The following is a 27,108-nucleotide window of genomic DNA, read 5'->3' as shown; positions in this document are numbered from 1 at the left end:
GGAGGTTCACCGCACTTCGTTTCCTGGAACCTTGAAAGCTCTGAGTTAAAACTCACGTGAAAGCAGTTTTTTTTCCTCTGTAGCCCATCAGAATCATTGAGACCAAAGAGGAATAGTATGTTTACTAGTTTGCTTGCTCTGCTTTTTATTTCTCTCTACTATGTCCCTGAGGTTCACCACACTTCGTTTCCTGGAACCTTGAAAGCGTTGAGTTAAAAGTTAAAACCCATGTGAAAGCTAACTAAGTGTAAAGAATACAGCAGGGATACCAGAGAATATCACAGCACATGCAATAGAGAAAAAAGGGGAGTAATATCACGTCCAGGACGGATCATCAAATGTACACATTTCATTGGGATAAGGCTTTTCAAGAGTTAACGATTCCACGTAGATGTATAGTGCAAGGTAATTCACTGAACAATTGCAGGGATTAAGCAGCAGTAACGTGTGAGATCATATCAACCCAGCTTAGTATGCATTTCATCCAATCAATTGACGAGCTAAATCAGAATCCCCAGAAACACACATCCACACAGACATTGACAACAATCAAAAATTGCAGGAAGGTTTCGTAGAGCCGGAAGGCAGGAAGAAGCTAAAGCCACAAGCTGTACATCGTGGAAGTCTAGATTGCACCAGGTGCGTCCCTCATGCTGATATTCAGGCTGTTTCTCATTGTTCTTCGCCCCACCCCCATATTGCCTTTGGTCATCATGGCAACAAATTCTCCATAGTCTATGCGGCCATCCTGATAAAAAAAGGGCGAAATCAGGACAAGCAAGTCATGCAACTAACTTATTTTTGTTACTAACAGAACCATAAGCATTCATCAATGAGTGAAGCAAATGAGCTATGTTAGTTAATAAAGACAGCCTCTCTGGGCCAAATTGTCTTTTGGAGCAGCAGCTTATGACATTAATCTATGTCCACTGTAATTTCCAAAAATGAATTCCTAACCTTGCTTAAATAAGTGTGTAGCTTCATGGAAAATTCATTAGGCAAGTGTTTCGGTCAATATATCTCCCAGTCCGAAAAATTATTTTATCATAATTATAAGTCTCGAGAGGTTTAAACCGATGTGGTAATGTGGTTGAGATAGTATGTTCCTTTTCCAAATACTGGAAACCTTAATACAACTAATTTTGTTGTCTTGGAAGCTTAATTGCATCCCACCAACATTGATTGTACATATCCCAGCTATGGAGACAGTAATAGACAACAGGTAACCAAAATACATACAATATTTAGAATTCAAATATGTAGAATTAAGTTTAACAGGAGACTTACATTGTCCTGGTCGGCTTCTTTAATGACGTCGTCAAGAAAAGCATCTGGCATGTTATGCTCTAGGCAAGCTTGCTGCAGTTCATCCACTGTGATGTAGCCACTTCCATCTTTGTCAAAATATGAAAAGGCTGCCACTAGATGTTCCTCGCGCTCCAGTTTGTTCAGATGCAATGTTGCAGCAATGAACTCTATATAGTCAATCGTTCCACTGTTGTCCACATCCGCCTAATGAATCAACAATAGAAAAGGAACATGTAAGCTTCTTTGTTTACCATGTTATAAAATGTTCTCAAAGCCTCCAGCTCTCATAAAACCAGGTTGAATTTATCACACAATAGAGTAAATTTCTGTAGACTTGGTACACCAATCACTCAAAAAAATTACTTTGACAGATACGGATTTGCTGGTGCATAAGCACAGATCCATGGAAGTATGAGACATCAACAGATAGGTGCTTTAGCTAGCTGCTCTCAAGAATGCAGTTCTGCGTATAAGAAATGTACAGTTCTGTACTTTTATTGCATGCTTCCTAATCATGTGTGCCTTGCAAACCAGAAATGTAATATTCTGTACTTCTTTAAAGTACACCACCAGCAAAAATTGCAACAGGAACATGAACGGAATTCATTTTAAGAGTCCTAGTTTCAATTGTTCCATAAAATCTCGTAGTCTATGAGATGGACAGAGGCAGCCCAAGTTTCTCAGAGACTTAAGCTTTTGTAAGACTGAACCAATAGGCATTTTCTTCAGAGAGATTAAAGCCTAGGGCGACTCGATGTAAGATACAGAAATCCAACCCAGTATTATGTTCAACTAACTCACCGCTTCCATAAGATCACGTATCTCGGTATCCTTCAGTGTGGAGCCGTATTTTCGCAAGCCTTCTTTGAGCTCATCATACGTAATTGCACCACTGTTATCAGCGTCCATAGTCTGGAACATTTCCTTCAACCCTGCAATTTCCTCCTCTGACAGGCTCTCAGCTATTACCTGGAAGAATTAGCACCAGATGTCAATTAATGCATAACTCCCCAAGGAATGCTTCACACAAAGACATATTTCAGAACCCTATACAGTTTTTTTTTGCGGGCTCTATACAGGTCATTTTGATATCTCATACAAGGGGAGAATGAAAGCATAAGCTCAAGCATATCACTGCTATTAAAACTAGATAATGAGAATCCGGTCAGATAAGCACTTTAATGAATATGTCACATCTCAATAAAAATCATTGGATGGCCCAAACAGAAGCAATGGAACAATGAGTACTATTTTGCGTAGAATGAATAAAGATTATCGAGAAGATCAGACTGCATGTGTAAAATAAACAGAACCAACTGGAAGTGAAAGCATGCGTAAATCAATTCTGACAGAGCAGACAAGCGGCTCTTTAAGAGCTAAACGCTAAAAATAGCCTCTCGTGAGATCATGGATCCAAAACTGGCAATTAAAATCTTAGCCTAAAGAGTCAAACTCACCCGCAAGGCCATCTTCTTCAGCTTATTCATTGCAGAGAATTGCTTAATGCGAGACAGGACAGCTGTGTCAAGAGGACGGTCAGGAGCAACTCCATGATCACGAATCCATGGATGGCCTGAATGGAAGCTCAAGTGTTATTTTTTGCCCAATTTTTGCAAATATGTCAAGTGAAATGAATGCATTGAAACCAGGAGTGTACAGTAGTGGAAGAAACTAACATAGAACTTCATGCGCTGACAAGCGTTCCGCAGGGCGTGGATTGAGCATTCTTGTTATCAGGTCTTTTGCGCTATCAGATATCACAGGCCAGGGCTCAGAGTCAAAATCAATGACACCTTTCAAGACGGCATCAAATATTCCTTGCTGTGTCTCTGCATTGTATACATTCAAAAGATCAGCCTGCATTCGTCCGAAGACACTCTCCCAAGTTAACTGAAGGGTGAGAAAGACAATTACCTGCCCAAAATGGGGGTACACCACTCAGTAGAATGTAGAGAATTACACCAGCGGTCCAAACATCAGCTTCTGGTCCATATTTCTTGCACAGCACTTCTGGGGCAACATAGTATGGGCTTCCGACAACATCGGTGAAAATTTGACCTGAAAGGAATAGAATAAAAAGAATGAGAAAGGGAGGCACGAATGCAGAGTGCATCAGGAATGTCTACGGTGACGATATGAGGCAAAAGAAAGGCCGATGTAGACTCGAGAATAGACTGCCATGGAATATTCTTTCCCAAAATACACCAATAGCAGATGATTGATATACTTGGTACTAGAGAATAGCTGTTATCAGTGAGTCTGAAGCTGCATGCATTAGGGGAAGTTGTAATGTGAAACCACATTAGCAGAAATGTTATAGTGACCATCCATATACTATTGAATTCTACAACCACGAATACGCAAACATAAGGACAATCACGCAAGCATTAATTTGAGCCCTGCCAAATGCCAATTAGGGGAATCTTGTCTAGCGTCATCACGTAAGAGTTGCTACCGAGCAGTATTTACCATTCCTGGCATAGTAGAGTGCCCATGATTCCAGAAAAGGTTCCGTTGAAGCACCTAGTAGTATCCAATCCCACGAGGACGGATAAAAACAGAGGTACAGGAACAAAACAGAACTGATGCAAGCGCAATTATGCTGGAATTAGTTGGTTTCGCTCCTACTACCAATTAATTAAGGTCAATTAATTAAACAATCGAGTAAGAGGAGTAATACATCGCAATCGTTGACTAAATCGGGATTAGTGTAAGCAGCAGCAGGGCAGCAGGGCAGCAGCGCAGCTCACCAGGCTTGAAGAAGACGGAGAGCCCGAAATCGATGGCCTTAAGCGAGAGGTCATCATCCTTGTTCGCAAGTAGGAAGTTCTCAGGCTTGAGGTCGCGGTGCATGACCCCGAGCGAGTGGCAGGCCTCGACGACCCCAACGATGATCCGCGTGAGCTCGGCGGCCTTGCGCTCGCTGTAGTGCCCCCGCTGGATGATGCGGTCGAAGAGCTCGCCGCCGGCGCAGAGCTCCATGACGATGTGCACGTAGAGCGGGTCCTCGTAGGCGCCCTTGATGGCGACCACGTTGCGGTGGCCGGAGAGGTGGTGCATGATCTGGATCTCGCGGCGCACGTCGTCGATGTCCTCGCGGGTGATGAGCTTGCGCTTGGAGATGGACTTGCACGCGTAGTCGGCGCCCGTGGCGATGTCGGTGCAGAGGTAGGTCGTGCCGAACTGGCCCTGGCCGAGCTTGCGGCCGAGGGTGTAGAGGTCGCGCAGGTTGGGCGTGGGGTGGCCGAGGACGGAGCCGAGGTCGACGGGGGTGCCTGCGCCGCCGCCGCCGCGCCTCATGGCCGCGGCGGGCGGCGCGGGGGCGGGTGCGTGGGGGTCCGTTTTGGGGGTGGAGGTGGGGGGTGGTTTTTTGGGGGAGTCGGCGGCGGCGGTGGCGGTGGCGTGGGCGTCGTAGTCCGGGTCGGTGTGGCGCTTGGAGGCGGGGTGCTTGAAGCTTTGCAGGTACTTGGATCTGAGGGAGCCGCCGCATGCGTTGCCCATCAAACGGCGGGGAGAGGCCGCATCAAGGCTCCGGGCAGCGCGCGGTTGGGTTGGGGTTGGGTTGGTGGAGTGGAGGGGAGCAGGGAAGCGTGGGGAAGAGGGAAGGAGCTGGGTGGGGTTCGTGGGGGAGGATGGATTTAACGAGGGAGGTGAGGTGGGAAAGCAGCAGCAGCGGGAGCGGGAGCAGGACGAGGAGAGGCTGCTTCACGGCGGCTTCGTCTTCTCCCCACCCGGTCACGTTTCGCTTGGGCTTGGGGAAAGCGGGCGGAGCAACAGCTACTGCTATTTCGATTTGGACTGGATTGGATTGGATTGGCCCGGACCCCGTCTTCAGTGGAGATAGGCGTGCCCAGGGAGTCATTGCACGCTGGCGTCGTTGATTGTACCACGGCAAGGCAGTCAGCCTGACGGCCGTGCGACCGCGGGGGAAAATTTAAAAAAACGCCGTCAATTATGTTGGCAAATTATACTCCCTTCATTCCACCACCACGGTAACGGTTCAGGGTAGCACCCCTATTAGAATTTCTTGTTCTTTTTCTCTTTATGCATCGTCATGCATCATGCATCATATCATCCATGTTTTAAATAAAATAAAATTAGTTTATAAACCCTAGTATCGATCTTTTCCTCTCACATGGTTTTAATAAACCCTTCTCTCTCCTTTCCATCTAATAAAACCCTAAACTCTCTCTCCCTCATATTACTTATTTTATAATTAATATTTTTCAACAAAGAAGTTTTTGAATATAATGTGTTTTGTTTTGGTTATAATAAAATAAATAATTTGAAACTATTTTTAAATCTCTCTCTCACCTTAGCCTCAAATTCAAAACAGATTTCAAAATAAAGGTCAAAGGATTTTGTAAAACAGAAAAGAAAAACTTCTCCCTTTCTCCCTCGGCCTTCTCTTTCTCCCTGGCCTTTCTCTGCTTTCTTCCACAGGCGCAGGCCAGTCCAGCAGCAGCCCAGCCAGGCCTACGACTACTACCCAACAGAATCCCCTTCTCCCTCGTCCAGGGTCAGCCCCCACCGCTGGTGGTGTTCAAGTCATCCTCCCCACCAAGCAGGTATAGATGGATTCCGTTTTTTCTCCCTCGCACTGCTATACATAGGTTGCGCTTCTTTATCGAGTCACGTGTCCTATTCCACTTGTTACCATAATAATCCTATATGTATCATTCCTTACCCATAGCTGTTGCTTGATGTTTGAGCCTTGCAAGTCGTAGGCGTGTTTAGCCTCTATTGTTTATCTCGATCTGTTATCGGGATATGTTGGGTTGTTAGGAGGTTATCACATGCTATATCAGTTGTTGAAGATACACATGCCTTACTTATTTGTTAACAACTAAAGTTGTAAGCAGAGGCATCTGTGAGCCCCTTTGCGAAAGCATCGGAATTTTGACTCGCTAATGTCCCCTAGGACCCGAGTTCTTGTTATCTGTCCCGAGATTGGGCGCTCTACCCATGCGTGGGGACGATTATTGGGACCCCCCTCACCCATTACCTTGTCTCAAGTCAGTTGAAAAGGGGGCCACAACCTTGGTTTTATTTTGGCGCATGCATGTTTATATACTGTTGCCTTCGGGTGTTTACTTCCTGTTGCCTTCGGGTGTTTATATTCTGTACTGTACCTTGTGGGACGTTTAGCGAAGCGTGTGGTGTGCACGCCTAGCCGCCGACGCAAACCTCTGAGTCCGTCTCGGAGTACGGCCGAACTTCGTCACGGGTAACTTAGTTGGGTGGCTCCCCTAGACTTTCTTGTTGAACTGGGAACGGTCTTGTTGTGAGACATCGCCTGTAAGAAGCGGGTCGAGCATGCGTATGATTACATTTGGGCAACCCCTGCAGGGTGTACATCTTATCGATAAGCCGTGTCCGCGGTTATGGACGACTTGGAATTGTATAGCTTGATCATAGAACAACTTACACCGTTATCTTGTTGCTAATAATCTGATAATAACTTGTGTAGTAATATAGCATTACTATAACCGATACCTAATAAAACTTGTCCACCGTTGAGTGCCTTTTACATTGCCTCTTCGCTTTGTTGAAGAGGATATGTGTAATCGGCTAGGTTATGTTTGTGTAGTATTTATCTGTTACCTTGTGCGCTCTCTTATCTTTCCTGAGTAGATGGATGTTGTAGCGTGTCTCTATTGGTTATAGTTTTGCTGCCGCTAAACCTACCATATAGCCCCAGGTGATATATTCGCCCGGCGAGCATAGCCATTTCTAGTCTCGCTAAGTACGTGCCGGAGTTCGTTCCTTGGTACTTACTCTCACATTTTCTCTTTCTCTTCTGTTTCCTCCCTTTTGTCGGAAACCGATGGCCCGACTTCGACAGGTACAAGATGACGACGTTAGCAAGGTTACCCTTCCGGCTTGGCCTTGGCAGGTTATGGACACCACTGGTTATCTTCAGGACTCTTAGTCTAATTTGTATCTTGTCCGTACTCGGACGTAATCGATCTTCTGTATGATTCGGATCTTTGTATTGTATATTTGTATCTTGACTCGCTGGAGTTGTTGTTGTAATATATATTTCTTGTGGGCTCTATTGTAATCCTGTTGTAATGTTACCGCTCGTGTTAATTCCTCTGGCATCACGTGTGTGATTCGTCGTGCACGTCGTGTCGGAGGGCGTCTCTGAATCGATATCGTGCGGATTTCGGGGGGATCGCTGGAATCCTCAGGATACCGGTTCTGGGGCGTCACAACCACCAATGAATAAGACTTGTATTACCTCAAAAAAATGAATAAAACTTGTATTACCTCCAAAAAAAATTAATAAGACTTGTATATTTTTTGAAAAGTCAAGAATATTTCACTAAACTTTTTGAAAACTCTATTAATAAATATGACATTTTACGTATATCACGTGAAAATATATTTCATGATGTATCTATTGATATTGATATTGTATTTTGTATATTGATATTTCTTTATAAATACTTGGTGAAACTATACATTGTTCGACTCATCAAAAGTAATATACGCCTTATTGATAAAAAATGGGGTAGTATTCATTAAAGGCGAGAATTTTAGTCCGGTGGAACGAACATGTACATGGGGAGCCGTAGGATTTTATAATGTAAGGTGGTTAGCAAAGTTGCCGCAATCCACAACAGATTTTTTTTTTCGAAACCTACAACAGATTTTAACCTAGCAATTTTTGCATCCGTGGTGTCACGGAGCGAACATTCGCCCGCCGTTGCCATCCATTATGTTTAGCACGAAACTTGCTTGATTAGTTTATTTTAACCATTATTTAAAAAATCGTTCGAATCAGTGATTAATTAGCCGACTAGTCGCTACTAGGTGCTTAACTATGTCAACTACCTCTAGTCGGTTGTATTAATCCTTTAGCCCGACTGATCGCTCTAACGGCTAGTTTAATGTGTATGTTCCCGATTAACTACTACATCTAGGTAAAAAAAAAGGTTGCAAACTTTCAATCCAAATCGCCCGTCTAGCCGCTACCCCACTCAAATCAAATAAGTTTGCGAAGTTCCCGTTCAATTCCCACATCCAGGAACTCGAATCCCACCGTCACTGACCACTTACTTGTCATCACCGACTAGTTCCCCGATGTTACTGGCTATACCTCAGATACAAAGAGCTCGGCCACGTTCGGAAGAAAGAGGAGGAGAAGTGAAATGATGGAAACGTGGTGGTGGCTAGTGGCTCCTATCGCTCACGAGCTTGAAGATTAGGTCACGGAGGGGAAGCATACGTGCTGTAATGGGATTTTGGTCTCGAGAGAAGTAGGGTCGGGCACATAGAGACCCATATAATCCTCTATTTTCAGTGAACATCGCTTAAAAAAATTAAAAAAATCATGCTAAGTAAATTATGACAATTTTTTTAAAAAAAGTACTCCATCAATCCTGAAAAGGCCGCCGTATGAAAATAGTTGTGTTCGGCATGGTCCTCAAATTCACCCACGTAGACCAACTCTACCATTTGACATGTGGGTAGGAAAGAGAGAAAAAAAGTACAGGATTTTGTTGTCTATTTTTAGCCATAAGAACATCTCCAGCGGGCCGACGCATTTTGGACATGATTTGTGTCTGTTTGTGTCAGTGATGGACACGAAAAATGGTTGCATGTCCTTATGCGTCGGTACCATCCCCAGCGGCAGTGCCATTTTTTGACCGCAAAAAATATTTTCCAATGCCATAGATATTTTGTTTGGAGTGTGTATAGAGTGTAAGGAGTAAGAACCTTGAAAAAAACAAAGTATTCCTCCGATTTATATTAATTGATTCAATTTATATAGACAGATATATATCTAGTTTGCCGTTCCTGAGTATAAGGGAAAGCATATTTGTTTTAGACTGCTCATAGTGGGAGTAACTTAGGTAGTAACATCACACATTTCAATGTATTTTGGTGACATGGCATAGCAATAAATGAAGAAAGAGAGGGAGGTGGTAACTAGCTATGTTACCATAACATCACACACCCCAAGATAAAATGAGTCTACTAACAAATAAATGAGACTTTGCATGATACCATCTCTAAGTTACTTTCCACTATGAAGGTAGTAACATAGACTAGTAACTTATGCATGACACCACCTTATGTTACTCCCTACTATGAGCAGCCTTAGTTGGAGTATATATATACAGTAACGCTTCGCTTTTGTTTTGTATTTTTGCGGGTGGCGGGGAAGTCGACGCGAAGGTGGTCGGCAGAGCCGCACAGCGGTTCGTCACCCGCCTCGGCCCTCTGCGAAGAAGACAGGTACACTGAACTCGGGGCAGCTGGGCGGTGGGGCCAACCGGATTTTTAGCGAGAGTTGGGACGGGCGGGCGGGCCCACATGGCCGGTGTGGGCGTGACCGCGAGCCGCGCGGAAAGGACGCAATCGCCCCGAGGCAACGTGCGCGCGAGCCGGCAGTTAGGTGCGTCCGTGGCTGCGGCCTGCGCCGTTGCTTCTCTCCCTCCGCTGGTAGCCAACTGTTGGCTATAACAAGATGTCATATCATTTGTAGTCATCATATAGCTAACATGTACAATAGTTGGCTATAAGAATATAGTACTTTACTAATATATGGCCCACCTTTCACTCTCACAAAGTGCCTAGGAGCACGTGCAAGAGCTGACTATTGCATAGTAGCCCACCTCCCTTCTCTCCCCTCTTCTCTCTCCTCCAACTCATCTAAAATATATTATTTAATGTCTTATAGTCAGCTGACTGGACTCTATTGTACTTGCTCTTAGCACGAACCTTGCTTGATTAGTTTATTTTAGCCATTATTTAAAAAAATCGTTTGAACCAGTGATTAATAGGCTGATTAGTCGCTACTAGGTGCTTGACTATGTCGACTACCTCTAATCGGTTGTATTAATCCTTTAGCCCGACCGATCGCTCTGACGGCCAGTTTAATGTGTATGCTCCCGATTAACTACTACATCTAGGTAAAAAAGGTTGCAAACGTTCAACCCAGATCGCCCGTCTAGCCGCTACCCCACTCAAATCAAGTAAGTTTGCGAAGTTCACGTTCCATTCCCGCATCCAGGAACTCGATTCCCACCGTCATTTACCACTTACTTGCCGTCACCGACTAGTTTCTCGATGTTACTGGCTATACCTCATATACTAAGAGCTCGGCCACCTTCGGAGGAAAGAGGGGGAGAAGTGAAATGATGGAAACGTGGTGGTGGCTAGTGGCTCCTGTCACTCGCGAGCTTGAAGATTAGGTCATGAAGGGGAAGCGTACATGTTGTAATGGGATTTTGGTCTCGAGAGAAGTAGGGCCGGGCGCATACAGGGCCGGCCCTGACCCATGGCTGGCATGGGCGACGGCCTAGGGCCCAGGCCATGAGGGGGCCCTAGATTGCGCGGTTCCTTTTACGGCTGAAGAAAAAAAAACTCTAGCACAGGTGATAGGTCCAGCGAACGCAAGCACGCAAGCGATCCATCCGATCGGTCCATCGCATCGGGAGTAGTTCCACTACAGCGAGCGATGGAGCTAGACCGAGCGAGTGATTTCCTAAAAAAAACAATTACACAAGCAATCAGAGTGAGGCGTGGTTCATCTGTTCGTCTCTCTCCCTCGTATTCGTACGCCTCGCCTGGTCGCTGGTCGCCTTGACGCCTCCTTCCTCGTTCCTCGTCCTCAATGTCATAGGCGGCGCTGCTCCTCCCTGCTTGATCGCCTCGCCGATCGGCAGACGGCCAAGTCCATCGGGAGTCGATCAGTACTTCACGCAATCACGTCGAGTCGCCGACATCCCTGTCATAGTCCATGATCTCTTGTCTAATTTTTTGTCTAAAATCTACTCCCTCCGTTCCTTTCTATAGTGCCTATAGATTTTTGGCATTTGTTTCAGAATATAAGGTTGTAGCTTAGCTTTTTTTCAATTACACCCTCCCCGTTCAGCTCCCAAATTGTTCAGGTCCAAAATTTGTTATGGTAAGTTAGTAAGATATGGATTTCCCTAAATTTTACGGTGATCTCAAATCGTTCAACTAGGGGTCTTGGGTAAAAAATACTCTTGCGCTAATTTCCGTGCCAAAAATCTATAGGCACTATAGAATGGAACAGAGGGAGTATAATTTAATCCCAATTAGGGTTCTAATTTCATGTAAATTTATTTGCCAGTAATAGGTGTTAAAATACCAAAATAATTGTTAGGTTCTGCGAAAAGGACTAAAATAAAGCGAGGGAATTTGTGTATTGAGTAGTGAAGAAGTGTTTTAAATAACTATTTTTCAGCAAAAGTAGTGTTGATATCAACAACAATAATCAAAGGCAAATATCTGATTTGAGACAATATTATGAGGATAATACAAATGCAGATCTTGAGGTCAATGAATAATCATCGGATAACTATGTAGTTGTGCATATTATATATTAGCTTTAAGGGGCCTTTTTGTCGACTTCGCCTAGGGCCCCGAAAAATATAGAGCCGGCCCTGGGCGCATAGAGACCCATATAATCCTCTATTTTCAATGAACATCGCTAAAAAAATCAAGCTAAGTAAATTATGACCAATTTTTTTTAAAAAAGTACTTATTTTAGTTGGAGTATATATACAGTAACGTTAAGCTTTTGTTTTGGATTTTTGCGGGCGGCGGGGGAAGTCGACGCGAAGGTGGTCGGCACAGCCGCACAGGGGTTCGTCCCCCGCCTCGGCCTTCTGCGAAGAAGACAGGTACACTGAACTCGGGGCAGCTGGGAGGTGGGGCCAACCGGATTTTTAGCGAGAGTTGGGACGGGCGGGCGGGCCCACATGGCCGGTGTGGGCGTGACCGCGAGCCGCGCGGAAAGCGCCCAACTGGGCTACCGCGCGCCCCGAGGCAACGTGCGCGCGCGCGCCGGCAGGTTAGGTGCGGCCCGCGCCGATGCTTCTCTCCCTCCGCTTGTAGCGTCGACCGGCCGCCACCGATTTCCCTGTCGCTGGTACATGGGCCCGTGGGAAGTTGGTCCCACCTGTCGGTGACTGTGGCTCTCGCGGTGTGGGACGGTTTGCTTGTTCGGAGCTGCCTACAGCTAGATAAAGTTGCTTGCTTGCCTGACTGGCCGTCCTGCCGGGGAAAGCTCGTGAGCACACAGCCGTGGAGGGGTGAAGAAAACGGAGCACGAGGACATTTGTTCCAGGCGCGAGCGACGAAGCTTCTGGAGAGTATGGATACCTCACGGTTCATACTACTCCTACCAAGTTCAAAACAAAAAACTAACGGTCTATGCCCGGTTTTCAACGTACAACTATATCAGGTCGGCGCAAGAGTTCACTCAACGATCTTGCGTTTTTGGCTGACTTGGACGACTTGCGCATCTTTGACCGACCGCAACCAACCAGCACGCGTACCCGTTGCACGGCTAGGATTAATGTGGTGACTGCGTTTCCTTGGATACTGTTGCTCCGTTGTTTTCGTGCTGGCGTAGCCTATCTGGATGGACCGTGATGTCATACGTAAAGGTCATATCTTCTTTCTGTCGTCCATGTCGACCAGGGCAGGGCAGGCAGGCAAGGCCGTCGGCGCGAAAGGATCGAGCCGTCACCACCGAGATTTTCATCAGGCCATCTCCAACGAGCCACGCAAATCGAAAGTCTAATTGTCCGTGTGCGTCCGTTTCTGTCGCGCGACAGACGCGGAAAAGATAGTTTTTGTCCGCTCGTCCGTTTGCATCTGGGGGTGCCTCCAGCGGTCCCAACGCATTTCCGCGTCAGCATGAATTATGATGTTTGAAAATAATAAAATAAAGAGTTTCAACGAAGTCATAGTTATTACATCCAAATTTTAAAAAGTCTACATGAAAATAAGATGGTATTCCTCTAGGCACGGTCTTCATGGTCAGCCAATGCCCACGGATGGTCAATCAGATCCGTATGCATCCGTTTGCACACGGTACCATCAGTGACTTCTACATTCATATGCAGATAGTCCTCCCAAGATAAAGCCACAGGGAGTGGCGCAACCAGCTCACCTTGAAATTCCTAGTGGTTCTCATTGCGGCCATCAGGACGCTCGTTCTCAACGATCATGTTGTGCATGATCACGCATCATGTCATCACCTCATGCATGGTCTTCAGCGACCGTGTTCTTGTCGGGTGACGGACAATTGCCCACCGAGTTTGGAGCACACCAAATCCGCGCTCCACATCTTTTCTGCAAGCCTCTTGCATCTTGACAAACCTCCTCGTCTTCTCGGAGTTTGGATTACAGACAGTCTTCACCAGTATGGCCCAGTCAGGGTAGATGTCATCAGCAAGATAATATGGCTTGTCATATTCATTTCCATTGACCTCGTAGCTCACCCGAGGAGCTTTGCCTTGCATGATCCTATTGAAAACCGGTGATTGGTGCAACACATTGATGTCATTGTTGAAACCGGTCATGCCAAAGAATGAATGCCAAATCCATAAATCTTGAGTTACGAAAGCTTCAAGAATGACAGTCCGTCCCTCCGCATGCCCGCTGTACTGACCCTGCCATCCAAATGGACAGTTCTTCCACTCCCAGTGCATGCAATCTATGCTGCCAATCATTCTTAGGAACCCTCTAAACTCGTTGATAGACAACAACCGCATTGTATCCTCAACAGTTGGCTCCCTACAGTAATGCTGTCCGAACACGACAATCACGGCTCGGCAAAACCTGTACATGGTCTCAAGGCGGGTGCTCTCACCCATTCGAAGATACTCATCAAATATATCAGCATTCATTCCATATGATAGCATGCGAGTAGCCGCGGAGCATTTTTGGTAGAAGGTGAAGCCTAGTGCACCTGTTGCATCGGGCTTGCATTGGAAGTAGGGGTCGTAGTGTCTGACGCCCCGTAGAATGACCATGAACAGCTCCCTTGACATCCTATACCGGCGCTGGAACATTTTTTCCTTGTACACTGGATCGGTGAGGTGGAAGTAGTCCCTGTGGAGCCGGAGGTGCCCTTCCACTCTGTTGCGCGTTTTTTGAGTGGCCCTTGACAGAGCCCCGGTGCACTGGCCCTGGTTTGAATTGAACTCGTTGATCATGGAGGCCGCAATAGTTGCAAATGTCTGCGTGGACTGATCATACTCCTCGTCGGAAGAGAAGTCAACGACCTCCGCGCGGAACTTGTCGAGCATCTGTCACAGGTCTATCTGCGTGGGTACGAACCGTGGATCAATGGCCGCACACAATAGCGCGAAAACAGGAGTAAGACACCTACCTGCGCAATTGACCGAACAGGTTGTGGGCGAAACATCCGGCAACGTTTGGCCCCAAAACAGGCGACAGGTGCGCGCCGGAGCCTACCCCGACTACGATCCTGCTCTCCCGCGCCGCGAGAATCGAGCCGACGACGAGTACTGCGGCGCTACGGCGGGACGGCGGTGGGTGGGGTTGGGGTGGTGGCGTCGCACTAGGGCAACAAAGGAGGGGAAAAAGAAGCAAATCGAAGCGCTCGATTTCGCTGTCCCTAACTTGCTGGACCGGGTAAGAAAAAGAGGACGCTCGGCGCGACCGCGGAGCGTCCGTGGAGATGCAAACCTGACGCATATTTAGGCCTGGTTTACATCGCCACGGACGATCCGGTCACTTTGCGCACCTCGCTGGAGCAGGACTCAGACGCATTTTGGATCACGACGGACGCAAACGGACTCTAGTTGGAGATGCCCTCATTCTTTATGACGAAGTGGGCAAACCAGCTAACTTCTACGGCACAAACCGGTCACTCGAATTTGTTATTGGACGAACCACCTGCTCTAAGCATATAAAATTGTTACGGAGAGCTGTACTGAATAGTTTAACAGTGTACTCCGTACCTGATAATCAAGGTGACCTCACAGCCACAGCCATCGCCATCGTAGCACGCCCTACATATATTTCTGTTGCGTGGTAAAAACAAAATTTGGGCCGGAGCAAACCACAATCGGACAACTGGCAACGGGGGGGGGGGGGGGGTTTGTTAGACTTTACTTGTGGCATTAGAGTCACCTCATCGGGTTCGTGCAACTTTTGCAGAGAAAGTTGCCGGTTTATGGAATTTTCTCTTCGTGGTGTGTTTACTTAAATGTTTTGTATAAAGATTCAGATTTTTGTGAATTATATACTAGTATATTTGTATCTTTTTTTTGCGAGAAAGTATGTGCGCATCTTAATCCTAGCAATTCCATTGGTCACACTCTGTACTACCCTTCCACATGTAAATAAAGTGTTTTTGTCCCGTGCAAATTGCTAGACAGGATCATTACCTTTTCCGTAGGAACATAGTACTACCTCCATACCGGATTAATGTGCAATTACGTATTTTAAGAAATAAATTTAACTATAAATTTGGTCAACAAAATATGAGATATATGCCACAAAAATTATACTGTTGGATTCGTATTCAAAAAATGTTTTCAATAATATAATTTTTGTGATATATATCTTATATTTTATTGACCAAATTAGTAGTTAAACTTGTTTCTTAAAGTGCGTAATTGTCCATTAATCCGGTATGGAGGTAGTATATATGTGTAGGCCAGCGTCGCCTTTCCCCATTTCCTATTCCCCGCGTGTTGCTTTCGGTAACTTTCTTCCCGTCCATGATACTCCGGTATCCAGCACCACAACGAAAGCTACCGCTGCCCCATCTCTCCAGACCGGCCGATTGAACGGGATATGCTCGGCAGATTCAGGATACACCAGCACTTTACCCCTCACACGAAGAAACGATCTGCTCGATTCGTCTTCGTGCCATTTTGTTGAGGCAGCATTCTTAAGGAGCAAGATATTTCAATGCTGGAAGGAAGGAAGGAAGAAATGGAAGGAATTTGGCAAGAGCAGTTGACGCAATCTGCGTTCTGCTATCGCTGTCGCCTATGATGGACAATGATGGCGCGCCGAACCGTTCAATCACAGACTCTGCTTGATGTTGGCAAGCCTACCTGCGCAGCGCGCGCGTTCGTTGCAAACGTACGATGCGGTGTGATGCTCGCAATCATGGTCGATCGCACATGGATTGGATAGATAACTGGATGATTAGATTGCATCGGTCAGACATACGCAGCTAACGCTGGCTGCTGCCGGAAGGAATGATGGAAGTGGTACTTGGAAGCTGCGTGCGGGGATCCGTCCCGGAAAAGATGCACCTTTGCGAAGCAAGACTCGCATAGTCACATGCGCTCCGGTTACAAAAATGTCGAGCTGCTTATCCAGTCTGTCCAGTCCCAGCTGGATGTGTGGATCGCTGAATATGCTGAATACACACACTGCTGGAGCGCATGGCTCCGTGTGCTTGTACAGTCTCGCCTGCGAGTAGTACTGGCAAAGACTCCAGTCACGTACCCGCTAACGAGGTGCAAGCAAAACATCTCCACGTTCATGCAGTCGTGGGCCTCGCGGCACCCGTGATACTACTAGGACAGTTGCGCCAACATTGGGTTGCAAATCTCGCTAGTGCTCCAGGGATTACAGGTAGGAACAGGATCACAAGGAATAGTTACAGCGTAAAATTTCTTGTGCCAGGACTCGGGATTATATATTGTCTTCTTCCTATGTCGTGTCCTATTTGCAAGTTTGCTATGCATGGATAAAGTGGGCGAACTAGTAGTTTTAACGCCCTGTGAATGAACCACACCGATGAAGGCCAAGCACCCATATGTTAGACCATCTCTTCAACCGGCGCGCCTTAAATAGGGATCGGTAGGTACGCTCGTCGGCAGTATCCTATTGAAAGTGCTCATATCTGCTCCCTACTTTGGGGAGAAGTTGCATACACTGACGATTCCGATAAGGATCCTTTAAAAAATTAAACAAATAAATATAAATAAACTGTAGAATTTCATTCAAATTTGTTCTTATTTATAAAGTTTTGAATGAAATTTAAACTAAACTAAACTAATTAAACTAAAATAAACCCTAGTCTATTGGTCGTCGGTTGGGCCGCGCGATGGACCTGCCTCATCGTCAGTTTTCTCTATCTTTAATTCTCTCGACCCATTCTGTCTTTTTCCTCTCAGTGATATTGCCTCTTTTTGTTTATTTATTCTTCGGTCTGAGTTTTTCCTCTCAATGATACTGCCTCATTTTCTTCGGTTATTCTTTAGTGTGATTGTATATAATCATGATAGTTTATGCTTTATCTCATTACCTCAGGTCATTTTTCTTTTCATGTTTCTCTGCCACCTCATTACCTCAGCTTTGGCCTCTCATTACCTCAGCTTTGGCCTCTCATTACTTAGCCTCAGTTATTTGTGTTTATGCTTATAGAGTACCCACTAGAAGCAGATTGATGTTCTCATTCTCATTCCTTATTTATCGTTGTTTTCTCTATGTCTCTCTTTCTTCAGTTTTATTTTCTCACTCTCTCAGTTAATATGTGCTAAATCTCATTTCTTCATTTTTTGGTTTAGTTTCATCGGTCTCCCGGTCTAAATTCTTTTCTTAATTATATTTATGTTGATGCTTCGAGGCATGTGATCCCTCTGGGTAAGCGATTGATAATTTTCTGAGTGTATTGCTCTTCTTTTTTCATGGTGTTGCATTCTTAATTTGTTGCCTGTTGATCTAAAGTCCGAGTGTATTGCTTTAGCGCGATATAGCGTGCATAGAATTTGGAGGATGCCGCCGCTATTTCTTTTAGCACGCTATTTTAAACCTTGGTTAATACGCTCGTGGACAGGAACGTAGCAGTGAAGTAGTGAGACGACAAACGAGAGAGATATGAAGAAATGTTTTTCGCCTACTGGTTTGTGTCATCTCACTGTACTCTATGGAAACATATTACTATCTGCATGCCATGTTACAACATCAGTCTAAATAGGCTCTCAGGTTTCTCAGTGCCATGTTACTACTCCAGCGCTGTTTCTTTGTCAATTTTTTTTTCCAGTTCCTAATTTCAGGCTATTCAGGAATTCCCGATTCCGAACCCGAATTATCGGGTACCCTAATTTTCGGGAATCAAATATTAGGATGTAATTTCGGGTGTCATTCTATGGAACCCGAAATAATTTTTTCCCGAATTTCCCGTCCCGAAATTTTGGGATTTCCGGAACGCCCAGAGTGAGTGGTCGGTGTCATCCTGGTGCTCCTCGACGTCCCTTGTAACTCCTGCCGGCAGCCAGACGGCACTTGTTCGTCCTTAAGGCCCAAAACTTATGTAATAGGAAAAAAGCAGGAAAAACCGGATTAATCGGTATAGGAGGGGAAATTTCGGTATCGGGCCTGACTGACGGGGATTGAGCGTGGGATTGAATTGGGTGAGAGGAATCTAACTTGAACCGTATTACGTTTTCAGCTAGACGATGATTAGACGATGATTAGGGCATGTGCAATGGTTGATAAGGCTGTCTTGTCTTAACCTTGCCACGTAGTATAGATATAACAATAAAACATGATGTACAATAGGTTATTTTTTAATCTTATCTTTAGTAAAGAGACATGCTAAATTTGTGGTGAGAGAGATTGTGCTAAGAGATGATCTCTTAGCTAAGAGAAGGCAAAGTCTTTTTTTCATCTTTCTCTTTCCGCCACATCAGCGTTTATCCTACGTGGCCTTTGCTAAAATATCACCATTGTATATGCCCTTAGACAATCCCTTTATTTATGTGGTGACCGGTGGCTCACTTTGGATGGAAAGTTTTGGAGTACATACTCCCTCCGTCCTAGTTTGTAAGTCACAATTTTTGAATATCTTGGTCCAAGGTACTAGCTGATTGGGTCTCATTTTCTCTCTCTCATTGGTGCATGCAGCCCCTTTCTCTCCCTCATTGGTGCGTGCATTCTCTTTCTCTCCCTCATTGGTGCATGCAACCCCTTTCTCTCCCACATTAAATAAAATTATGCCTAGGAGGTGGGGGTTATGGGATAAATAGTTTTTGGGAATATGCCTTAAAAACTAGGACGGAGGGAGTACTTGGCATTGCCTTTCTCCACCGCATCAGTTTGCAAGTGTTCAAGTGGAAATAATCAATTCAGGGACTGATATTTAAGTATATGGTCTAGAAAGAGCACAACCTTGTACTACAAAATTTTATGTCTGTGTCTAAAGCATCAACTTGTATTTACAGCCGGCGTCCCAACATACATATTTTGCAGAACGATGGAGAGACAAGAACTCATACACTCATACTGTACAGTCGGACACGACGACACACATTGCCGTGTGAGCTGGGCATGTTCGCCTCCGTGAGGTGGAGACCTTATCCTTTACGTCCACGTCCACTTCAGAACAGCAGACGAACATATCCTTGTGAGATCTGAAACGGTCAAAGAAAAGCAGCTGTGCAATACATTTCTCCGCTGAATCTTCCACGAGATCACGAGAGGCCCCGGCGACTTGCGTCCGGCGTCAGAGGTCAACGTCTCAAGGTTTTATCAACGTCACTCGTGCAGCTCGGCGTACAGTTGACCGGCCGTCCGGGTCAGCTCCGCCAGCTCGGCGAGGTGACCGCGCAGGCCGTCGGCCAGCAGCATCAGTAGCACCCTGCAGTCTGCACGCACCCAATCATCAAGCATCAGTTGCTGAATTAGTCCTGGTCCCAAAACCTCGTGGCTTCATGGATTTGAAGTCGCTTTCGCGGCTGATATACGAGGTGCTGATGATTGTTAGTATACCTGGGATCTTGCTGAAGTTGTGCAGCGTGACGGCGGCGAGGACCCGGTGCCGGGCCTGCAGGTGGGCTGCGCCGCCGGCAAGGCACCGCTTGAGCTGCGGGACGAGCGCCGAGAACGCGGCGAGCTGCATGTCCGTGCGCGCGTCCTCGAGCGGCGGCGCCGCCAGCGAATGGCTCAGCCAGCCCGCCGTCGTCAGGCACGCGGCCACCAGGCCGGCGTCGCGGGAGCCCAAGCAACCGGACAGCGCCGCGAGGAACGGCCTCCTCCCGCTGCCGAGGAGCACCGCCGTCACGTGCTCCTGCCACGCCTCGTTTTCGGCCACCTCCTTCTCCTGATCACGACCGAGAAAGGACAATGTGGTGATCAGAAGTTCAGAGAAACCGGTGAAACATGTGTCAGTAATGGACACGCACGGTACCTGCACGGCGGCGTCGGAGGCGACGGACGTGGTGGGCGAGTCGTCGACGAAGCCGGCCCGTTTCAGCATCCAGTCCTCGGTGAGAAGGTCGCCTGAGAAGGAGAAATGCCCTCCCAGCATCAGCAGAGCTGTCCTGGTGTTGGGCACGACGTTCTCGTCCGTCAGGCAGCGTCGCAGAGAGTCCGTCAGGGCCTTGGCAGCCTCTTCCCCGTATTCGCTGGTTCTACGGGGCTCCTCCTGACAGGCAATTTACAAAGTACGTTTTCAGAGATTTTTGTCATAAACATGCTTCTCCCAGCCTATATTTCCCGCGCAATTTTGAATTCTTCCACGAAAAATGGCAATAAGAGTAAGCAGCAACAGAAGCGCACCAACGTCCGCTGGAAGTGCAAGAGCAGAACAGCAACAAGAGCTTGTTCTTCGACCGGCGAGCTCCGGAGATGCTGGAGTAGCACGTCCATCGTCTCCAGGACAGACGCGGCGCATACTCCGCGCATTAGCAGTTCAACAATTTCCCTTCTGCGGCAGTTAGAATGCCCTTTCAGTTTCAGATAAAAATGATGGACACATACAGAACAATGTTCCCTTTCGATGTGATCAAGAACAAGGAACCAAACCTTCTCAGGCGAAGCAGCTCGACGAGCAGACGCACCGCCGCCGTCCTCGCGGAGACCACCTCGCTCCGTATCAGCCGAGCAAGGCTCCCGCCGTCAACCCCGACGGCCACGTAGCTCCTGCACCCGCCCTCCGCCCTGACGCACAGCAGCAGGTGCTCCGCCGCCCGCGCCTTCTGCTCCTCCTCCCTCCCTTCCCGGAGCCTGTGCAGGTGGAAGTCCACGCCGCCGATCGCCATGAGGTGCCTCGCCCTCTCCATCTGCTCCGACACGCTGCGCCCCGAGTCGAGCACCCTGTCCACGACCGCCACGTTCAGCTTCTCCTCGGGCGCTCTGCTGCTCCCGGCGACCTGCGGCAGGTTCCGGCAGTGCTCCGACTTCCAGCTGTCGATCAGGCGCTTCAGCACGCGGTTCGTGTCCGGGACTGACAGGGACTCCAGCTCCTGGCCGGTGACGGGGCACGTCCGGAGGCCTCTGTCGAACCAGTGAACGATGGCGTGCCGCTCGAACGTCTGGCCTGTTTCGATCGTCACCGGCCGGTTGAAGATCTGCCGGGTGAGTGGGCAGACGAAGTCGCTCGGGGTGGTGGCGAAAATGGAGGATTGGAATTGGTTGCCGTTTGTGCTACTGATCTTGAGAGGCCCTTCGCTGGTGAATTGTACAGGAAAAGACGCACGGATCAGTAATTCAGTAACTATGTCAGTGCACCGGTGCATGGAAAGATTGGGATTGCATACAGCGCGCAGTTGAATTCGTACCAGAACTCGAGTGTGAGAAGGTCGATCGCTGACATGTCACGGATCGGCAGGTAGCTCGTTGACTCGCCTGCTCCATTCCTCCGCCCATTCTCGATCTAAGATGGTGCGGATTTTATCAGAAATATTGGCACAGTTCATCAGAATTCAGGAGAAGTTTGCCACTTACCTGTGGCTCAAATGCCTCATTGGTCAGCATAGTAGGCATCGCAGCCTTTTCTTCTGCCAGTGGAGTGGGAGTGTAGCTCCTTGCTTCGCCATCGTCGCACTCGTGGAACACGCTCTCTGCCTCCGCGGCCTTCCCTTGCACAACCTCCTCAGGTTGCTGCGGCGTCTCCTCGATCGCAAACACGGCGGGGCTCATACTCTCGGAGCTAAACGCGACATCCGAGCCGATATCGTACGTCGTCGATTGCGAGGACCTCGCCAGTGCGCCGTCAACAGCAGCCGTAGTGCTCGGAGGGGCGGGAACGGACGGGATAACCAACTCTTCCGTGCGCCCCAGCAGCCAGTCCCTGTAGTAGCACGCGAGCGCGCGCGTGCCGCCGTTCAGCGCGTCGACGAACGTCCGCTCCACCTCCTTCACCCTGGCGTCCGGCTCCGACCTCGCCGCAGCGGCAGTTGACTCGCGATCGCGCCACGCCCGAAGGTGCGAGAGCCCCGGGCGCAAGAGCCTGTCCCACAGCGCGGGCAGAAGCACCGTGCGGGCCTCGCGCGGCGCGAGGCAGAAGGCTTCCAGGGCGTGCACGGCGGCGGAGTGGTCCTTCTTCTGGAGCTTGGAGACGACGGACATGTAGAGGTGCGCGCACGCGGCGAGGCGCTCGTATGGCGCGCCCGACGCGGTCACCGCGCGCGCCTCCTCGTCGTCGAGGGTCGCCAGGGCGTGCAGCCTGAGCGAGACGCGCTTCAGGTCGCGCGGGTCGAGGGGATCTTCCTCCTCCTCTGCCGACGCCGCGGCCCTCTCGACGGTCTGCACGGTCACGCGGAGGTCGAGGACGGCGCGGTGGTCGGACTCGCCGACGCAGGACGTGCAGCCGCTGCGCAGAGACGCGCGGAAGGCCTCGTCCTTGGCGAACGGCTTCACGGCGCCCGCGGCCAGCGAGATCAGCGCGCTGAGCGCGGACTCGTCCAGAGCCGGCACCGCGGCGCAACCCCTCGCGCTCGCGGCGGCGCCGCTGCCGGCGGTGTCGATGTTTCTGTAGCTCCTGGCGTTCATCAGCGACGCTGACGACCTCCGCCTCGCCATCTGATGCTCCTCGGGGGCGCCGTCGTGAGGGTCGACGACGACGTTCCCGTCCCTGAGGCGACTGTGGGTGAGGACGTCGGACTGCGACCGCGCGGGCTTGGTCGGGCGCCGGCTCTTGGGTGGCATGGTCGTCGTCCGTGGGTCGGCCGGAGACTGCTTGCGACGGCTCTTAAAGCCATCAGCGGAAAGCAGGTCGCGAAGCAAGGATGACGGCGGCGCCATTGGTGCGCCGGAGCTGCGGAGAGTGAACGGGAAAGAGGATCGTCTCTACTGGCAACGCAGCACCGTTTGCTGTCTGCATGGTGGCGATTGTCCGTTGGTACGTGGCTGAACTTGTGGAGGGGACGACAAGAAGAAAAGGTCGTCGCGCGAGACGGCATTCCTCTTCCTCCAGATGGAGCTTTGGCGGGCAGCGTCTTGCCCCGTCTCCGAGAGGCCGGCCGGCCGATTTTTGCATTATCCTCCGGCCGTACGTACCTGGGTGTTTCTGTGTGCACTGCACTCTGATTGACCCTATCAAATGTGGCTGCGTCAGATGATGGTGTACCTAGTCTACCACATGCCAACCCTATGACGATGATACAAGCAACAATGTGCGGACATTACCGATTGATCTAGCTTGTCTTAATTTGTGTGCCTGCGATGATCCGAAAGAAGATGGAATGTTTGCACCAGAGACGACAAGGTAAGGTTGATTCATCTGCTGACGCTGCAGGTTTGGAAGATCGACCTTGACAATAGTTCTCCAATATTCTTTACTTGTAAGGCGTTGGACTTATCTGTGCTATCGCGTCAGCGTGGGCAACTCTCGTGCTAAACAACTATAAGCAACGGTTCAACGGGCAATGCCTGCTACCGAACCCCTATTTATCGGTGGGTCTTTCGTCTTCAATCCCTCCTCCAGAATTCAGGTACTTTCTCCATTTTTAAGACGTTTTTGGGGGCTCAATTTAAACTCCCAAAACGTCTTATATTTAGGAACGGAGTTGTAGTTACCAATGATCCATGCTTTATTTTGATTAAATCTTCTTTAAGTAGTGCCCTTATGTTAATGGTGTCCTTCTGCATGGTGTTATTTTGATAGGAAAGTGCCAAGGGAAAGACTACTATGAATATGTCCGGGTTTTTACGGTACGCGCGGGGACAACAGAGAGGCGGCCGTGAGGGCGATCCAAAACTTATCTAGGGTTTCTTCCCTCTCGGCGACGACACTATCGGTCTGCTCCACTTCCGTTGGCTTTGGTGCGTTGGAAGTGTGGCTGACCATGACCTCTCACCGACGGTAGGGTTTTTCAGTTTTTTGTTTAGGTTGTTTCGAGTGTCTTTCAGGATGGTGAGGCGGCGTGTACATCCTTAAGTCAGAATAAGGTCCTCCCTGCTCTATTCTCGTTCCAGTGGTGCATCTAGTGATGGTGGAGGGCGCGTGGAGTCATGTATCTAGCGGATCTCTTGGAATCCGGTCGTTTTTAGTCTTCGTTGAGGCGGTTTTAGGCTATTCTCTTCCAATCTATGGTTGTTATCATAGACGATGGTACTTTAAGGCCTTAGCACGACAACGTCTATCTAGTACAACAAGCTTGCAATAGAGTCTGTAGTCGTCGCTAGGTGGTCCAAAGACCTATTTATAATTTTTATTACTTGTCATGCTCTTTATACTGTTGTTGATAATTATAAACAGATCGGTAAAATTTTCGCAAAAATAAATAAATAGTAGTGGTAGCTCACCACTTTTGGGCTAGTCGTGTGTCAAATCTTTGTATTCTTATTTGAAGGGAGGAGACGTGGTTTGCATATATTTTCTATGGATGGTGCACATATCAATGAGAATTAATTGTTTTGAGTGGTTGGTTAAGAAGTATTGTGTAATTAGTGATGTACTTTTTTGGAAAGAGGAGGGAATTGTGAACAAAATTCTTTCTTTTGTGGAGATGATGAGTCTCTTGACCATGTTTTGTTTTGGATTTTTCTTGGTCTCTATGTATGGAATATTGTTACCTACAACCATGAAGATAGTTTGCTCAGGCGCACCCGTCACGCAATCGAACATGTGTCATGTGTGCAACATATTTGCCACTGAAATTTAGGATAATGATCACTATTATAGTTATAATAATTATTAGGTTTTATTATTATACTAGTTAAAATGCTCGTGTGTTGCCACGGGTTCTCAAATTTTTATTTCTCAATGTACATATATAGTTCATAATTCAATTCTGAAAAAACAAAATAAATTAGAGATATCATAAATTATAATCATCAAAAAAACCAGTACTATTTATAGAAATATCTCTCTTGTTAATTTAAAATCATTGGTTAACAAATCATGACACCAACACAAAAAACATTCGATTATAACAAAATCTCCATAGGCCGCTGCCTAAAACTATCTCTAGATCCTCCAGAAATTCATCCAATTGCTCGACACCTCCTCTTCATCTTCAGTTTCCCAAATAGGTACATGGACGACAACAACAATATTTTCACATGTTACAACCAAGTAAGAGTTGTCTTGCGAACTAAAATCTGATGCAAAAAATGATGAAGTTGTAGAGTCTTAAAAATGAGGCAAAGCTTCTGGATGCCCCTGATCTAGACGGTTATCTTCCTTTCCTACGTAGGAATGAAAATATTCCAATCAACTAAACATAACAAGGTCTCGAAAAGAGGTATAGTAATTAATATATCGTCTCGCCCAACATGATGCTTCGTAAACTTAATCATAACAGGAGAAGATGGCCCATCGGAAACTATGGAGACAAGAGTGTGACCAGCAGATGATTGCAGAGCTAAAGAGACAATATCCATGTCAACACGCTCGGGGTTTTCACCAACCATTACAGTAGAAATACCAACCTCAAGGTTTGCAGTGGCAACCTTCTCCAATGGTAAATCTTTATCTTTCAAGTGACCAAAGAGAATCATCAGATCCTTGGCAAAAAATAGTGATATTAGTAGGCTCATTAGATTCAACGCTCTCCTCATTGGAACTTCTACATTCTAAAAACTGTCGGGCATTGCCTTTGTACATTCTACTTTCTTTGACGATTGAACTTAACTCATCAGTGATACAAAAAACTGCCTCCAGCCCATCCATAAAATACAGTCTGCCCCGCATCTAGACTGTTATCTTCCTTTCTTATGTAGGAATGAAAATATGCCAATCAACTAAATATAACAAGGTCTCGAAAAGAGGTATAGCAATTAATATATCGTCTCGCCCAGCAAGATGATTCGTAAACTTAATTCGAGCAGGAGAAGATGGCCCATCGAAAACTATGGAGATAAGAGCGACCAACATATGATTGCAGAGCTAAAGAGACAATATCCATGTCAACACGCTCGGGGTTTTCACCAACCATTACGGAAATACAAACCTCAAGGTTTGCAGTGGCAACCTTCGTCAATGGTAAATCTTTATCTTTCAAGTGACCAAAGAGAATCATCGGATCCTTGGCAAAATATGGTGATATTAGTAGGATCACTAGATTCAAAGCTCTCCTCATTTGAATTTCTACATTCTAAAAACTGTCGGGCATTGACTTTGTACATTGTACTTTCTTTGACGATTGAACTTAACTCATCAGTGATACAAACAACTGCCTCCAACCATCCATAAAATACAGATATGTACAAGAGAAGACAAATTACATGTTATTATTGTAGAACCAATACATTTCATGAAATGTTTAAAAGCAGAAGTATGACCTAAATCTATACCTTCAGCAATTAATTAAGTTGCATTTTGATATTTTGCTCATGATGAATGTGGGCAACAAAGGAACTTGAATCCATATATACCTGCATCAAGCTTTTCCACAAGAGAATGGGTCCTTGTATGCATGTCCTCACCAATCTTCATGATAAAATTTCTTTGCTCGTTCGGGAATACAAGCGATATGGATGCATTTCTTGAACATAGGCTGATGACATCAGCTCTACCGGAGAGCATACACTCTAAACTGAAGGATTGTTTGGGTATACGCTTGACAAATTTTGCTGAGATTCCAGTTGGAATGAACTCACAGAAAAAAGGGAATACCAAGCTTTGTAGAAAAAGCTCCAGATTTCTCCCATTGGGCCCAGGTACTCCCGACCAACCGCGCCACGAGGTCTACGCAGACCTATAGCCAGTGCAGATCTGCTGCCGTCACAAGCAACAAATTGGGTACTCCCGGTCCCGTCCAGTACACACGAAAGCTAAATCATGCTTTCTCGCCGAGGGGTCAGGCT

General features: G+C 47.2%; 2 protein-coding genes across 2 annotated transcripts; both read right to left on the bottom strand.

The window, feature by feature from the left end:
* Positions 1–453: 453 nt before the first annotated feature.
* Positions 454–4,890, bottom strand: LOC124676398 (calcium-dependent protein kinase 13-like). Its single transcript, XM_047212469.1, has 7 exons — positions 4,059–4,890; positions 3,223–3,366; positions 2,985–3,137; positions 2,766–2,881; positions 2,110–2,277; positions 1,288–1,512; positions 454–748 (listed from the first exon to the last, which is right to left on the bottom strand). Exons 1-7 carry the CDS (start codon positions 4,807–4,809, stop codon positions 626–628), a joined length of 1,680 nt encoding a protein of 559 aa, XP_047068425.1. The 5' UTR covers positions 4,810–4,890; the 3' UTR covers positions 454–625.
* Positions 4,891–19,496: 14,606 nt separating this feature from the next.
* LOC124679429 lies at positions 19,497–23,182 on the bottom strand. Its single transcript, XM_047215184.1, has 7 exons — positions 21,802–23,182; positions 21,636–21,730; positions 20,881–21,525; positions 20,635–20,782; positions 20,264–20,497; positions 19,846–20,176; positions 19,497–19,721 (listed from the first exon to the last, which is right to left on the bottom strand). The coding sequence occupies exons 1-7, from the start codon at positions 23,098–23,100 to the stop codon at positions 19,612–19,614; spliced, it is 2,862 nt and encodes a 953-aa protein (XP_047071140.1). The 5' UTR covers positions 23,101–23,182; the 3' UTR covers positions 19,497–19,611.
* Positions 23,183–27,108: the final 3,926 nt, after the last annotated feature.

The sequence above is a fragment of the Lolium rigidum genome, chromosome 7 (assembly GCF_022539505.1).
Source record: "Lolium rigidum isolate FL_2022 chromosome 7, APGP_CSIRO_Lrig_0.1, whole genome shotgun sequence".
Lineage (NCBI taxonomy): Eukaryota > Viridiplantae > Streptophyta > Magnoliopsida > Poales > Poaceae > Lolium > Lolium rigidum.
This window is presented reverse-complemented; position numbering and strand designations above follow the sequence as displayed.